Here is a 15084-nt window from a genome sequence, read left to right as displayed (position 1 = left end):
AGCCACTTCTGTGTTATTCATTTGTTGTATTTTTCTTTGTATTTTTAGTCTCTGCAACAGCATTTTATAAGGCACAGCCAGTAATTGAATTTGTATGTGAAGTTCTTGATTTCAAAAGTATTGAAGAACAACAGAAACCTCTGACAGATTCCCAAAGGGTTAAGTTTACCAAAGAAATTAAAGGTAATACAGAAAAAGAGTCTGCAGTGAACCTATGCAAACTTTTTTCTTGGTGTTGAGTGCACATAATCTGTGATGCATGGGTCAACCTCCTTTTAAAAATCTTAATAAGTGTTTCATCTGTTATATTCCTTAACTATGCAGAAAGGAGTTTTTAAAGTAATGTTTTCCTATTTCAGTGTGCGTGCTTCTGAGTTTTCTTAAAGATGGTGTAAGGCAGATTGACTAATCTTCAGCGTTAATACTATATTTTAAATTTTGAAAGAACTGACATTTGATTTGGAATGTAGTATAAAATGAATGCATACTGTTGTGAATTTTCAGAATCTGGGCTCCACAAGAGGGAGAATAATGATTCATATTGCTGTATTACTAGGTCTTAAGGTGGAAATCACTCACTGTGGGCAAATGAAAAGAAAATACCGAGTATGCAACGTTACCAGAAGACCAGCAAGTCACCAAACGTAATATTGGCATTTTGTTTATCTTTACAATTATCTAAAAATAATCATTATACATGCTACATTCCATACTCATTGACTGGGATCCTACTTCTCCTTTGCAGATAAATGATCAGACAAAAAAAAAAAGAAAAATTTAAAAAATTAAAATTTTAATTTAATTTTTTAAAGTTTAAAAAATTCTGATCCAAGGAAAAAGACGCTTAGGAAGGGAGATGAGGGCTCCCTTTTTTGAAGATTTAATTTTGACCCCTTGGGACTTGTTCATTGGATTGAAATGCTCTGTAAACACTGTTTTCAGAAATTGAGTACGAAATTGAGATGCATTTTGAGTAGATCGAACACATTAATCCTGGCTGTGGTCTCCAGATTAGCTGTTGCATGAAATGTGGCCACTGAGCCATAAGTAGGGATTGAAAATCTGTAGATCCAGAACAGGATGTTACGAATTACATCAGAACATGCCTTCAAAGGTTTGCTGGATTCTAACTGGGAACTACTGTGCCATCATTAACAAGCTATTAGCATTATGATTAGGTTTTTGAGAGCAGACAGGACAACCACTGAACTGTATTATGTGAGATGATTTGTAGAAATACTAAATTGTGTTTTCCCCCCCTTAAACTTGGTATTCTGCAGATTTCCTCTTCAGCAGGAGAGTGGTCAGACTGTTGAATGCACTGTAGCTCAATATTTTAAGGACAGGCACAAATTGGTATTACGCTATCCTCATCTTCCATGTTTACAAGTTGGTCAGGAGCAGAAACACACATACCTTCCCCTAGAGGTAATCTTGTTGCTCAGGAAGCATTTTTGCCTTGTCTGATTTTCATTATTTTGATTCTAGGAAATGATTTTGTCATGATTTGGCATTGTTTTTCACTACCAGGCTGCTATATTTTCCTGTCTTAAGGGGAAATAGCATAATAGCAGAAGTGTTTATAAAGCACCGTCAGTGAAAAGTCACCATGTGTTTCTGAAGTTCTTTTAAGGAAGAATTTTTCTGTTCTTACTGAAGCAAAACCAGAGGATGTGACAGTCAGTTACTAGACTTGTGTTTGTTTGTTTTTAAAAAGCATGCTTTGGACAGTATGGGGGAAAAGGGATTTTTTTTAATGCCCCAGAGAAGCATTCAATTGACCTAGTGGCTAGCCTTGTTGAAGCTATGTAGTATCTGATCAGCCCTTTAGATGAGATTATATGGGCAGCCCAAGAAACAGCATGTTAATTTTTTGGCAGATACTGTGACCGTTAAGTGTTGGCTGTGTTGTTTCAGGTATGCAATATAGTTGCAGGACAGAGATGTATTAAGAAGCTGACAGACAATCAAACTTCTACAATGATTAGAGCAACGGCGAGATCAGCCCCAGATCGTCAAGAAGAGATCAGCAAATTGGTGAGGGTCAACTGTATAAGTTAGACCAGACTAAGAAACAGACACCGTGTAGACCTAAAGCTACTTTTATTAGAACAGCTATAGGAACAGAACCTTGCAAGCCTGAATGTTCTTCTCTTCCTCTCTCTTTTATCCTCAGGAGAATTAAACGGGGGGAGAGAGGGGGGCTGTCTGAGACGTTTTTGTAAACTACTTTCTTGGCCTGGGCTCAAATCTTATTTATTTACTTGTTGCCTTGGTAGTGGATCTTCCCTCTGTCCCTCAAGGCCATTCTCTGTACTCCCTACCGTGACTCCCTCTTCTCTTACTGGAAGAGTAGGAAGGAGACTTACAGGCACAGGCGTATGTTCCACATCTGAAGGAACTTCACAAAACGTGCACTCCAGTGGTCAGTTTTTTAAAGAAAACATTTTAGCCAGGAGTAGGAAAGGAAATCATGGCATGGGGGGGGGGGGCTGATGATGTCAGGCTCCCTTCCCTCTGCTCACCTGCCATTAAGCACTGCTTCACGTTTCAGCCTGCTACACGCATCAGCAGAGAGTGAGCGAGCAAAGCCGTGTTAGCTTCGCAGACATTCCTTTGGAGCCAAGGACGAACTGCTGATAAGGCCGACACCTGGACGCTAAATCACTCTAATGAACTAATGAACTGGGAGGGGGAAGTCAGGAGTGAGAAGGAGCTTGTTTGCAAGACAGGGAGGAGGGATGAGCGATGAGATCACAGGGAATGATTTAGTTTCAATGTTTTGGCGCCAAAGCCTTATTCAGAGCTTTGCAACTTTCCTGTGTTAATCGGATTTTTAATAAAGAATTCTTTAAGCTTTCTAATGGACTGTCTTGAGAATTTCTAAGATTAAAATCCTGGTATTGTCACTGATGAACTGAGAGAAATACCAGATAGGGTTGCTGCAGGATGCATAAACTCTCTGCAGTCTGAAAAACGTAGAGAGGCTTTTAACCTGATTCACAGTTGATTTTCCATCGCAACTAAATCTGCTATAAACCAATCTATTATTTAGATGCATGTTTTTATGAAGGATTTGTATCCTTATTTTTTTTCCCCCTCCTAGATGCGAAGTGCAAGTTTTAATACTGACCCTTTTGTTCGTGAATTTGGGATTATGGTCAAAGATGAAATGACAGATGTCATGGGGAGAGTGTTACAGCCACCTTCAATTCTCTATGGAGGCCGGGTATGTGAGCGGCGGTCCTATGGAATCAGTGGCTTATTTTCTCATTTTCCCTGTTGGCCAAGGCCTGGAATAGGAGTTGGTATGACAGCTTCCCATAACCTCAGATGGACTGTGTAGTACTGGTGCCTTGCAGGCGTTCTGGGACACATGCTCTGTGTACAGGTGTGCAGTTCTCACACCCAGGAATTACCTCCCAGTGGAGAACCATTAACAAGGGGAACCTGCCTTTCTCTCGGGAACGTTCTGGTGGGGCCTGAGCCACAGAAACGGACATGCAGGGTGTTGGGCAAAGGAGAAGGGGCCAAGAGATGCAGCTGTACACTCTGGCATCCTGTTCTGACTTTCCACCATGCACGTTTTGCACTAAGGCGTGGTTTATTCTTCAGTCGGCAATTCACTGTACTTCTGGCCAAGGAGAGCTTTGATACCATGAACGGTGGGTGCAGGGTTCCCCCGTGGACACCCTTGTGTGGGTTTTCCTCAGCATGTAGGAGTTTGATATCAAAATATGGATGTCTTTTGAAATTGCTGCATTGTAGAGCTTTGTTTTGTTTTTTTGCTCTGGGAAATCATTCAACGTTTTTTCCCTGTCTCTAGAACAAAGCAATTGCTACCCCAGTACAAGGGGTTTGGGATATGCGGAACAAACAGTTTCATACTGGCATCGAAATAAAGGTCTGGGCCATTGCTTGCTTTGCTCCCCAACGTCAGTGCACCGAAGTCCATCTTAAGTAAGCGTGTGCTTGTTTCATGTTTTGCTCACATTTTCCTGTTTTCCTGGGCTAAGCTCATGTTCTGTTGTCACCCTGTGTTTTCTCCAAGCTGATCTCTGTGTTCCTTTACGGTAACTATTTATTTTTCAGACTAGATCTTTTATAGCGTGAAAGAAAATTCAGACTGTTTATATTATAAATATATTCTGTTTGTTTTGATAAATTCTGAGTTGTATGATTGTCGTGGCAGAAAAATGTAGTAAGTAAAATTAAAGATCAATATTATTTTAAAGCTCTCAGATTTGTTAGTAATATATAATAAATACTTACAAATTACTGCAACACTAGATTTGGGGTAATGAAGAATAAGTATTATACCCTGGTGAGTTGTGTCATGTGCTGTATCATTAGAATTCTGTATATGGTTTTAAATCGATTTTTTTGTTTTTGTTTTTGTTTTTATAACCTATTAGTTTATGCTATATTTTTGTTGTGTAACATTGTTGAATTCTCCATTGTTCTGACTGTTGATTTAATAAATCATGTTTCCTTCTTATAAAGTCTAAGTAGGCAGCCTTATAGTTTAGAACTGTCCTTTCAGACTCTTTTATCTTTGACCAAGGTCCCTGGGCCTTATGGTAGGTAAATTTCAAAACTCCTGGAGACCATAATTTTTCTGCCCCTTAGTTGGCTGTCTAGGGACGCGGTGGCGCTGCGGGTTAAACCGCTGAGCTGCCCATCGGAAGGTCGGCGGTTCGAATCCGCGTGATGGGGTGAGCTCCCGTTGCTAGTCCCAGCTCCTGCCAACCTAGCAGTTCGAAAACATGCAAATGTGAGTAGATCAATAGGTACCGCTTCGGCGGGAAGGTAACGGCGTTCCGAGTTGTCATGCTGGCCACATGACCCGGAAGTGTCTTCGGACAAACGTCGGCTCTTCGGCTTTGAAACGGAGATGAGCACCGCCCCCTAGAGTCGGACACGACTGGACTTTACGTCGAGGGAAACCTTTACCTTTACCTAGTTGGCTGTCAAAAGAAGGGCTTTTCCAGGGGTGAGTTTTGTCAGTGGAACACTTTCCCCTGAGAGACTTTACAGCATCAAGTGAAATCTGGATTATGTTTCAAGAGTTTCGAAGCAGTTGATGTTGAGAACTTTAGGGTTGTCAGTATTTTATTTTTACTTTGGCCATTTTATGCTGCGATTTACATTGTTTGCATGTGTTTTTGTGCTGCTTTCCTTGGACAGAGAGAAAGAGAATAAATTTTTCACTAACTGGGCACACAGAATTCCTGTGATTGGGTTGTATAAAATATAATAAATAATAACAGTAAAAAATCCATGTGACAGAGAAGTTTTGATCCAAACTGCAAAGGTGTGAGTTTGAAGAGGCTGTTTCAAGCTTCCTGGCTTAATGTAGTTTTGGAAGGAAAGGATTAAGGCTGGTAATCTCCAAGATTAGTTCTCAGTGCGGCTGGTTTTGCTTTTGCTTAAAAGGGTTGGAATAAATGCTCCAGAGTCAGAAACCCACAACTGTAGAGCGCACAGTGTCGTGCCTGTAGCGTGGCTATGCAAAACTTTGGTTCCAGAGTTAAACCTTTGCTTAAACTGTGGTGTTGCTTCCTTGTGCCAGGACCTTCACGGAACAACTAAGGAAGATATCAAGAGATGCGGGAATGCCCATCCAGGGCCAACCTTGTTTCTGTAAATATGCCCAGGGAGCAGACAGTGTGGAGCCAATGTTCCGCCACCTCAAGAACACCTATGCTGGCCTGCAGCTTGTGGTTGTCATTCTGCCTGGGAAAACCCCTGTTTATGGTCAGTCTAAGAGACCTACTTGCCTCTATCCCTTTTTGCATTGCTGTAAACAAGTGTCTTTCACCCTGACCCTCAAAGCAGGCAAACCACTGTGAGAGCGGTTCTCTTCTTCGCTGCCTCTCTGTTTGAGTTGTGAGTTACCTTCTACATTACCGTTGGAAATGCCTGATCTAGATCTCTCATCAACTCTAATGCAATGCAGGCTTGACCGCTTGGATTGGCGTTTTCTTCCAGAATGATGTGGCAAGAAGGAAGCTTTATATATGTAGCATTGAATCATATCTCCCTGAGCAGCCTTTTCCCTAGGAAACAGAAGGCATGCTTGTGAAAATGCCAGAATTATATCTGTTTTAGAAGACAGTTGGACGGTAGGGAAGTGATTGAAGAGTGGCGTAAATCTAAATCAGTAGCTGTTATATTCATACATTCTTAGTGGCGGAAAATTAAATTTTACACTTCATTTATCGACAACAGATAAAAAGGTGTTTTTTGAAGTTATATAGAAATGCATTTATTGTATGTCTTCAGGTATACTGTATTTCAGTTAACTTTCATAATAATTTACATCAAAAGAGGAGATATATCAAGATATGTAAACAAAGTACTAATTACAGGATTTAAAAAATGGCAAGACACAAGATCTTAAAGCTGCATTAGAATTGCCAATAAAATGAAGATAATCATTTTTTACATTTATTGTATTTGTTTTATATGTCCTCCCATCTCAAACAAGTGACTCTGGGTGGCTAATTAAGAAAAAAGGTTTTTTTTTTGTCTTGTTGAAAAAAAAGATAGGTGTTACTTCCCCCATGTCCTTTTCTTTGATAAGTCACCTGCTTTATCTCAGGGGGACGTCATTAGAAGATGCTGTAATGAAGAGATTATGGCTGGTGCTGGGTGAGGTTAAGCAGTATAGGAAGCTATCAGAATATCAGCTTGTTCCATTTAACAGAATACCTTTTCGTTTCTCTGACTTGGCAGCGGAAGTGAAGCGCGTTGGTGATACCGTGTTAGGAATGGCCACGCAGTGCGTGCAGATGAAAAATGTGCAAAGGACCACCCCACAAACCCTTTCCAACTTGTGCTTAAAGATCAATGTCAAACTAGGAGGCGTAAATAACATCTTATTGCCACAAGGAAGGTAAGGATTTTTAGGGCATAAATGAGTATCCACTGGCACTGTGCTGTTGAAGAAAGCATTTCATCCATTCATTCGCTTGGTTGAATAATTTGTATAGTTACCTGATTTGCAGTTAATGTGCAGTTTCTCTTAAATTCCAAGAAGATAGTTCTATTTAATGTGGAGTAGTTTTATCCTGCGGCATTGTGTAATTTTTTTTTTTTAAAAGCCAGTTGTTTTTTGTGGTTAGATTTTAATTAATGTCTTATAACAAGGCAGAATCCCAAACCTTTTAATTTGTGTTCTTGAACAATCAAGCTGGAATCTGTGAAGGTCTTTGTTTATATTGAACCAAGCAACTTTCCAGTTGTGACTAGTTCTGTGGCTGAAGGAGGCAACGGCAAAATAATTACAATTTCATTCATGGCTGGGCTGTTGAATCTGAAACAAAGAATAACAACTCAAAACTAAAAATTATTACATGATGTGTTGATAGAACTATTTGAAAAGGGAGGAAGGGAGAGGGAATCTCTTACTGGTCCTTACATTCTGCTACTCTATCATTTAACCATAGTTTATTGAATATGCCATAATTTGGGCTTGTCAGTTAGGAACAACTATAAAACGGGTCTTTAGAAATTAAGTAATCTGGATTTTAATGGCAATAACACTTTGAATGGGTTCAAAGATCAGCCATTGCAGCTGATGCAGAACAGTGTGATGCGCTCTGACTTTTGGCTCTCCAAACAACTGGGCAGCTGTATTCTCCCCTGGTTGAAGCTTCTGGGCCACTTTGAAAGGTGGTCACACATCACTGCAATTGTTTTGTTTAGCTATAAGTAGGAAATGGATGGGGGAACTTTAGGCATCCCGGACGTCCAGTTACAGTTCCCAACGGTCCTCATTGCTGGCCGTGCTTTTATAATGCGCCAGCATCTCTCCGTCCCTGAGCTGGAGGGTGAATGACTTGCAAGTTCTGCTTTCCTCAAAAGATTGCTTAAAGCTGGTAAAAAAAAGCACACCCCTGGCTATCAATGCTACCTCTGCCTCCGTCATTTAGTTTTGAGCCCAGGAGAACCTCTGGTCTTCCCACACCATACCTTAACCTCATTCAGCACCACTTGTAGCCCTGCATACTGTTGTATAGATTTCTCCACCATAAGCCTGATGGAAACATCAATTTGATTGTCCTCACGTCTTTAAAATACTATCACCCAAAGGCCCAGGAAAACTAAATGGGCTGCATTCTAACCGGGTTGTAACTCTTCTATGATCAGGTCTGCGTGCGCTTCTCCAGTAGCAGCCTCCTGCAGTGTTAGTGCCAAAACAGCGTGTTCGAGGACATGATTGGAGACTTGTCCAAGAAGAGTTTTTTTTAAAAAAAAAAATCTGTGTACACATCTTTGGCCTCAAACAGAAATGTCTCCTGGTGAACCAAAATGATGAAGGGCTGAAGCTACCTCTCTGCAGAAAAGAACTGCAGTGTTTGATGATTTTGAGCTTAAAAGTGAAGTCTTATAATATGATAGAGGTATAAAAAAATCATTAATGGCATGGGAAGTATTAGAAGTTCTTCCATTAAAACTTAAACAAAGGAGATGCTGTGAGGTTTAAGAAAAGGAATATTTCTTTACATAGCACATAGTTAGACAAAATCACTGAAGCTAGACTGTCACTAGCTACAGTGGCGATGGCTGTCCCCAAGCTCTTGATTCACAGGCAACATGCTTCAAATGCCAGCTGTTGAGGAACAACAGTGGAAGAAGGCTACCCCACTTCTGCTGTTGTTTGTAAGCTGCCTAAATTCATGTGGCTGGTCATTTGAATACTGGAATTTCTGAGTCCTAGCCTGATCCAACTGGGCTCTGCTGGGATTCTTATTTTGGGAAGATATATTTCTGATCACGTTACGCAGAATGGCTGAGCAAGAAATGCCATTGCTGCTTCTTAGCCTTTGATGCTCAGGACCAGGTTAGAGATGGTGCCCAGCATCCTTTGTCCAGCATCAGGAGGAAACATGTGCTGGCAAAACACTGTTGTATAATCTGTGTTCTGTAGTTTCCTGAAGATACCCAGGTGAGCTTGCCTCCTTGACTGTGTTGTGCAAATATTTGTTATGCTCTCTTAATTAGGCCTCCAGTATTTCAGCAGCCTGTCATCTTCCTGGGTGCAGATGTCACTCATCCACCAGCTGGAGATGGGAAAAAACCATCTATTGCTGCTGTGAGTAAAATACGCATTTATAGCCTGCATTTTCTCTATTATATTTGTATTTTATCTGACATCATTTTTCCTACTTAACCATCTTTTCGCTCACCCCTCCCTCAGTTGTCCAAAACATTTTTGAAGAAGGCTTATCTTGGAACTGCTTTAGAAGGCACCTCGTACTTCTTTAGAACAGTCTTTTTCCTGCCTTTGTGACAGGTCTGTTTTATTGGTTTAATCTACAGTGGGTGTGGTTTTCCCCTTTGCAGCTCAGACAGAAAAAAAGAAGCAGTTCAGTGGAGGCTGAGCTTAATCTTCCGCCGTAGATTCTTAGAAGCTAAAGGGAATCAAGCAGTTGAAGATCACACCTTTTCTTCTATAAGACACCAGAAGAAAGATGCAGGATGGACAGAACATGACTCAAGGACATACCCTGTCCCTATTAGTATAAAGTCAGTGATGTCCCTAAAACAAGTTTAGGATACAATAGACTTGTTGCATATAAGAGTTGAAAAAGTCCCTTTAAAGATAACATTGTCTCAATACTATTGAGTATTGCAATACAATGCATTGAATGAAGGACAATTTATGGAAACTGTAAAATTCAGCATAATGGCGGTGGGTATGTTATTTCCTTGGATGTAAAAGGAAGCTAGGTGGATGCATATGCATCAACCTCTACCTTGTGATGGGAAACCGGTGAGAAATAGCTTTTGGACAAGTTGGGAGGTCATTGCTAAAATCTGTCATCTTCAGAAAGTTTAGAGATCTTAGTAAACTTCTTGGGAAGTTGTGAGAGGGGAGAGTTGAGAAGTTAACCATCTTCTTTCATCTGGAAAGACTTGGAAGGGGAACTTAATGACCAGCTCAACAATAATCATCAAAATCATGGGCAACAAATTACTCTGGGTAGGCACAAAATCATCTCCCAGTTGTTTCATGAGAAGGTTTTGATATCTATTCCATTTTCTGCAAGAATGGAATCTTGCTGTGAGTTAAGACAGAGCCTTTCCGAGCATCGTTACCCAGGTCACAGTATTCAGGTCCCCCAATGCATAGGTGTCACGGGTAACCATGATGAGGTTTTGTGTGTCTATAATCACTCCATTATTGCTGTTCCTATGGCTCTTGCCTCGTGGCATCCTGTCCCAATGTGACGGAATTGTCACTTCCAGAATTCCCAAAGAATAGGCTGGCTGGGAATTCTGCGCTGACAATCCAGTTCACCTATTTAGCTGCTAGGGGCTTTATTCCAGTTGTGTAGGTGGTGCCAGAAACTGCTGCAGCACCTGATGGGGAGTTCCATAAATTTGCTGCATGCTGTTCTTCGGTCCGCTTGTTCACAAGAAACACACTTGCTTGCTTCCACAGGTTGTAGGCAGCATGGATGCCCATCCGAATCGCTACTGTGCCACTGTGAGGGTCCAGCAGCATCGCCAAGAAATAATTCAAGACTTGGCTGCCATGGTGAGGGAGCTGCTGATCCAGTTCTACAAATCAACCCGATTCAAGCCAACTCGGATTATTTTCTACAGAGATGGTGTCTCCGAGGGGCAGTTCCAACAGGTTCTGGTCCTGTTTTCCTTTTCTTGTGTTCTTTGTATGGCTTTATTTTGAGAAGGGAAGTATAGATCATCTCTATAGAGAAGTTTTGAGAAGGGAAGTATAGATGAATGATAGTTACTTCTTTAATTGTTAGTTGCCATAACTCCAAGAACGTAGTCCAGCATGTTTAAAAAAATCTATCATGCTGTCTATATTGCATTTTATTTATTTATTTTATTTTATTGAATTTTATTGAATTTATACCCTGCCCATCTCACTATGCAAGTGACTCTGGGCAGCTTACAAATAAAAAAGTCATAAAAAATCATTATAAAAATACAAAAAACAGAAGAAGATAAAAGAGGGAAACTAAAAGGCGGAGAGAGTGTCCGCAAAGCACCCACCACCCCCAGGGCTGCCTACCACCATTGGATCCCCAAGCCAGACGGCAGAGCCAGGTCTTGATGCTCCTCCGGAAGGCCAGAAGAGAGGGGTCCAACCTCACCTCAGGGCAAGATGTTCCACAGGGTGAGGGCCATGGCAGAAAAGGCTCTCCTCCTCAACCCCACCAGTCGGAATTCTTTTGCCGAAGGGGTCCGTCACATGCCCTTCCTGCAGGAGCGGGTGGGACGGGTCGATGCGATTGGGATGAGACGGTTCCTCGGGTAACCTGGGCCCGTGCCACGAAGGGCTTCAGAGGTCATAACCAACACCCCGAACTGGACAAGGAGGCACCAGCACTGTAAAATGACCTTCCCCTGTGTCTGACTGGACAGGGATCCAGTTATATCCCTGCTCTTGCCTAGGAGAGGAGCGCTGCCCCCATTTTGCATGGGGTTTTTGCAAAAGATGGGGGCATTGCTGAGTCTCTCACTAGTCGTTGCTTTCCTCTGGTGCTGTGAGGATAACAGGAAACCAGCTGAGTGGGCGGAGCGGTTGATGATAACTTCTAGCTGCCAGACCATTGAATTCCAAGGCAAGGAACATTTTGGGGTGTGGGAATTTATTTGTCCTGCTACCGTGCCCAAGTGTAGCTGTCTTTATATAGATCAAATGTATATAAGGACCTTCTCTGCAGCAGCTCCCGCCCTTTGGAACACCCTCTCCCCAGAAGGGAGGCTGGCCTCCTCTCCTTTGGACTTCAGGAGACGATTGGAGACCTGGCTTTGTCACCATGCCTGGCGTGGGGAGAGGAAGAGCCACTCCTGGGGCTGGTTGGCTCCCTAGTCCTGCCGAGGCCGGTCTTGTTCCCCTTTGGGTGGCATTAGATCTGCCATTACTTGGATCTCCTTACACTTTGTATTTATTTATTGATATCGGTTTTTATGGATTAATGATATTATTTATGATTTTATTGGATTTTAAACTCTTTTATTATGAACTGCCCAGAGTCCCCCATATGAGGGAGATGGGCGGTGATAAAAATATGATAGATAAATAAATAAATAATTTAAAAAAAAAAACTTTATAAATAATTAAAACTTTATAAATAAATAATTAAAAAAAACACCAATAACTGATTTAAAAGTTGGCTCTTCAGGTTAATGCAGGAGCATTTCTGGTTTGATTCTGACCCATGCCCTCCCTCTAAACTGTCGGTCTCAGTGTTGTCTGAACTAGGTCTTAACAGTGAACAGCTGCACAGTTGCGATAACACGTTGTGTTTGCCCAACACAGTAGCGTGCCTGGACCCATATAAATTTTTATTGTTGCAGTGTTGTTCTTGCTCCCGATCTAGCTAGCTTAACCTCATTAAGTCAAGAATGTGGGGTTGGTCCTGTGTTTCTGCATGCTTCAGATCACCTGTTTTGCTGCAGGAAGAATCCCTGAAGGAACATATAAATAAATAAACAGGTCGGAAGGAGTTTTCTTACTGGTCACGTTTCAAGGTGTCCCTTTCCTCTCCCTCCCGCTTTCGTTGGCGTAGGTTCTTCATCATGAATTGCTGGCTATCCGAGAAGCGTGCATTAAGCTAGAGAAGGATTATCAGCCTGGGATTACGTTCATTGTTGTGCAGAAAAGGCATCACACCAGACTGTTTTGCACGGACAAAAATGAAAGAGTAGGTATTACATTGTTTGGAGAGAAGTTGGCAAGTGATGAAATGAGAAATCTGTAGTCAGAGTTTTGACTATAAAAAAAAAAAAAAAAAGGTGGTCAACAGACCATACTACGGTAGCCCCTGAATTGGCAAACTGAACAACTTTTGTCCTTATTCTTTTGAGTGCCAGAATGTGAGAGCCAGTTTGGTTTAATGGTTAAGGTGCTGGGCAAGAAACCAGAAGACTGTGAGTTCTAGTCCCGCCTTGGGCATGAAAGCTGGCTGGGTGACCTTGGGCCAGTCCCATTCTCTCAGCCCAAGAGCCAATCAGGCATGGTAGGAGAGTTCTAGTCCCGCCTTGGGCATGAAAGCCAGCTGGGTGACCTTGGGCCAGTCGCCCTCTCTCAGCCCAAGAGCCAATCAGGAGTGGTAGGAGAGTTCTAGTCCCGCCTTGGGCATGAAAGCCGGCTGGGTGACCTTGGGCCAGTCCCTCTCTCTCAGCCCAAGAGCCAATCAGGCATGGTAGGAGAGTTCTAGTCCCGCCTTGGGCATGAAAGCTGGCTGGGTGACCTTGGGCCAGTCCCATTCTCTCAGCCCAAGAGCCAATCAGGCATGGTAGGAGAGTTCTAGTCCCGCCTTGGGCATGAAAGCCGGCTGGGTGACCTTGGGCCAGTCCCTCTCTCTCAGCCCAAGAGCCAATCAGGAGTGGTAGGAGAGTTCTAGTCCCGCCTTGGGCATGAAAGCCGGCTGGGTGATCTTGGGCCAGTCCCTCTCTCTCAGCCCAAGAGCCAATCAGGAGTGGTAGGAGAGTTCTAGTCCCGCCTTGGGCAGAAAGCCGGCTGGGTGACCTTGGGCTGGTCCCTCTCTCTCAGCCCAAGAGCCAATCAGGAGTGGTAGGAGAGTTCTAGTCCCGCCTTGGGCATGAAAGCCGGCTGGGTGACCTTGGGCCAGTCCCTCTCTCTCAGCCCAAGAGCCAATCAGGAGTGGTAGGAGAGTTCTAGTCCCGCCTTGGGCAGAAAGCCGGCTGGGTGACCTTGGGCCAGTCCCTCTCTCCCAGCCCAACCCACCTCACAGGGTTGTTGTTGTGGGGAAAATAGGAGGCGCAAGGAGTATTAGGCATGTTTGCCACCTTGAGTTATTTATAAAAATAATAAGGGCGGGATAGAAAATTAAATAAATAAGTAAAGAAATAAATAAAGCTCTTGCACCCTTTGGTTTTATTTCCACAGGTTGGGAAAAGTGGAAACATTCCAGCAGGTACAACTGTGGACACAAAAATCACCCACCCTTCGGAGTTTGACTTTTATCTGTGTAGTCATGCTGGTATTCAGGTATGTTCTGGACGCCCAGCCCGCTGTATGTCACCCCTGGGTCAGGCTCTTCTCAGCCGTGCGTGCATGTGGTCGAACGCTGCTGCTTCTCTACTTCTTACTGCAGTGAAATTTATTTTCAGCTCTTTCTGCAGCACAAAGGAGAGAAAAGGTTTGCTTGGACAAGAGAACCAAAGGGAACTGTTCCCCCCAAAATCTAACAAGTTTTGAGGAATTCCAGATGAAAATATAAATCAAGTAGACAGTTTGCATTGCAAATACTTTGATCTTACTATATGCACATTGGGGTTGAGCACATGCCCTTTGCTCTGAGAGGCCGAAGTAGTAGACATTTCTGAGGTTCTGAATTAGTATAAATTTCAACGTGAGCAAACCAAGTTATTATTTTCTTTACAGTTGTGCATACCAGACTCTTTGAATTTACCCTCCCTCTTCCGTGTTGATACTATCCCATGCATCTCTTACCTCTGACATCAGTAGCAGCTCGGGCAGACGGTTGCACTGTGATTCTCACATACAGTCGCTCTGCATATGTGCTAATTTCACATGTGCCGCACATGGCCATTTGTAGGCTGGATCCTTCTGTTTCCTGTGACCTTCTTTAAGAGCCATAGAAAGGGAACCATATTCCCAATTCTTGCTGATTACATGGTCCTTCAAAGAAGAAATGCTGCTGGGCAGGTTTTAGAAGCCCAGAGTGGACCTCCTTCCAAAAGAAGGTTGACTGGCGGAGAGGTGAAGATCTTTCCCTAACCTTGTTTGTGGTCCATTTTCAGGGCACAAGCAGACCGTCTCACTACCACGTTCTCTGGGATGACAATCGCTTCTCTTCAGATGAACTCCAGATCCTCACTTACCAGCTGTGCCATACGTATGTGCGTTGTACTCGTTCTGTTTCAATCCCTGCACCAGCATACTATGCACACCTGGTTGCCTTCAGAGCCAGGTACCACTTGGTGGATAAAGAGCATGACAGGTGAGTAATACCTTGGGGATTGATGGGCACGGGCATGATTTGGTCAAATAGGTAGTCTGTTTTGCTGTGGGCGTAAGAAAAGCTGGAGGCAGTCACGGACTTCAAAGCC

At 42.8% G+C, this 15084-nt stretch overlaps 1 protein-coding gene across 1 annotated transcript in view; it reads left to right on the top strand.

Moving 5' to 3' along the window:
• The window catches only part of AGO2 (argonaute RISC catalytic component 2), a 57151-nt gene that overhangs the window by 26697 nt on the left and 15370 nt on the right, over nt 1-15084 (top strand). Inside the window, exons 6-18 of the mRNA XM_063299707.1 lie at nt 49-183; nt 557-644; nt 1281-1428; nt 1918-2037; nt 3107-3229; nt 3827-3960; nt 5573-5757; nt 6739-6898; nt 9010-9100; nt 10454-10648; nt 12555-12689; nt 13898-13999; nt 14776-14975. Of these exons, the coding sequence (XP_063155777.1) occupies nt 49-183; nt 557-644; nt 1281-1428; nt 1918-2037; nt 3107-3229; nt 3827-3960; nt 5573-5757; nt 6739-6898; nt 9010-9100; nt 10454-10648; nt 12555-12689; nt 13898-13999; nt 14776-14975 (1816 nt within the window). The remainder of the gene's footprint in view (nt 1-48; nt 184-556; nt 645-1280; nt 1429-1917; nt 2038-3106; nt 3230-3826; nt 3961-5572; nt 5758-6738; nt 6899-9009; nt 9101-10453; nt 10649-12554; nt 12690-13897; nt 14000-14775; nt 14976-15084) is intronic.

The sequence above is a fragment of the Candoia aspera genome, chromosome 3 (assembly GCF_035149785.1).
Source record: "Candoia aspera isolate rCanAsp1 chromosome 3, rCanAsp1.hap2, whole genome shotgun sequence".
NCBI lineage: Eukaryota > Metazoa > Chordata > Lepidosauria > Squamata > Boidae > Candoia > Candoia aspera.
This window is presented reverse-complemented; position numbering and strand designations above follow the sequence as displayed.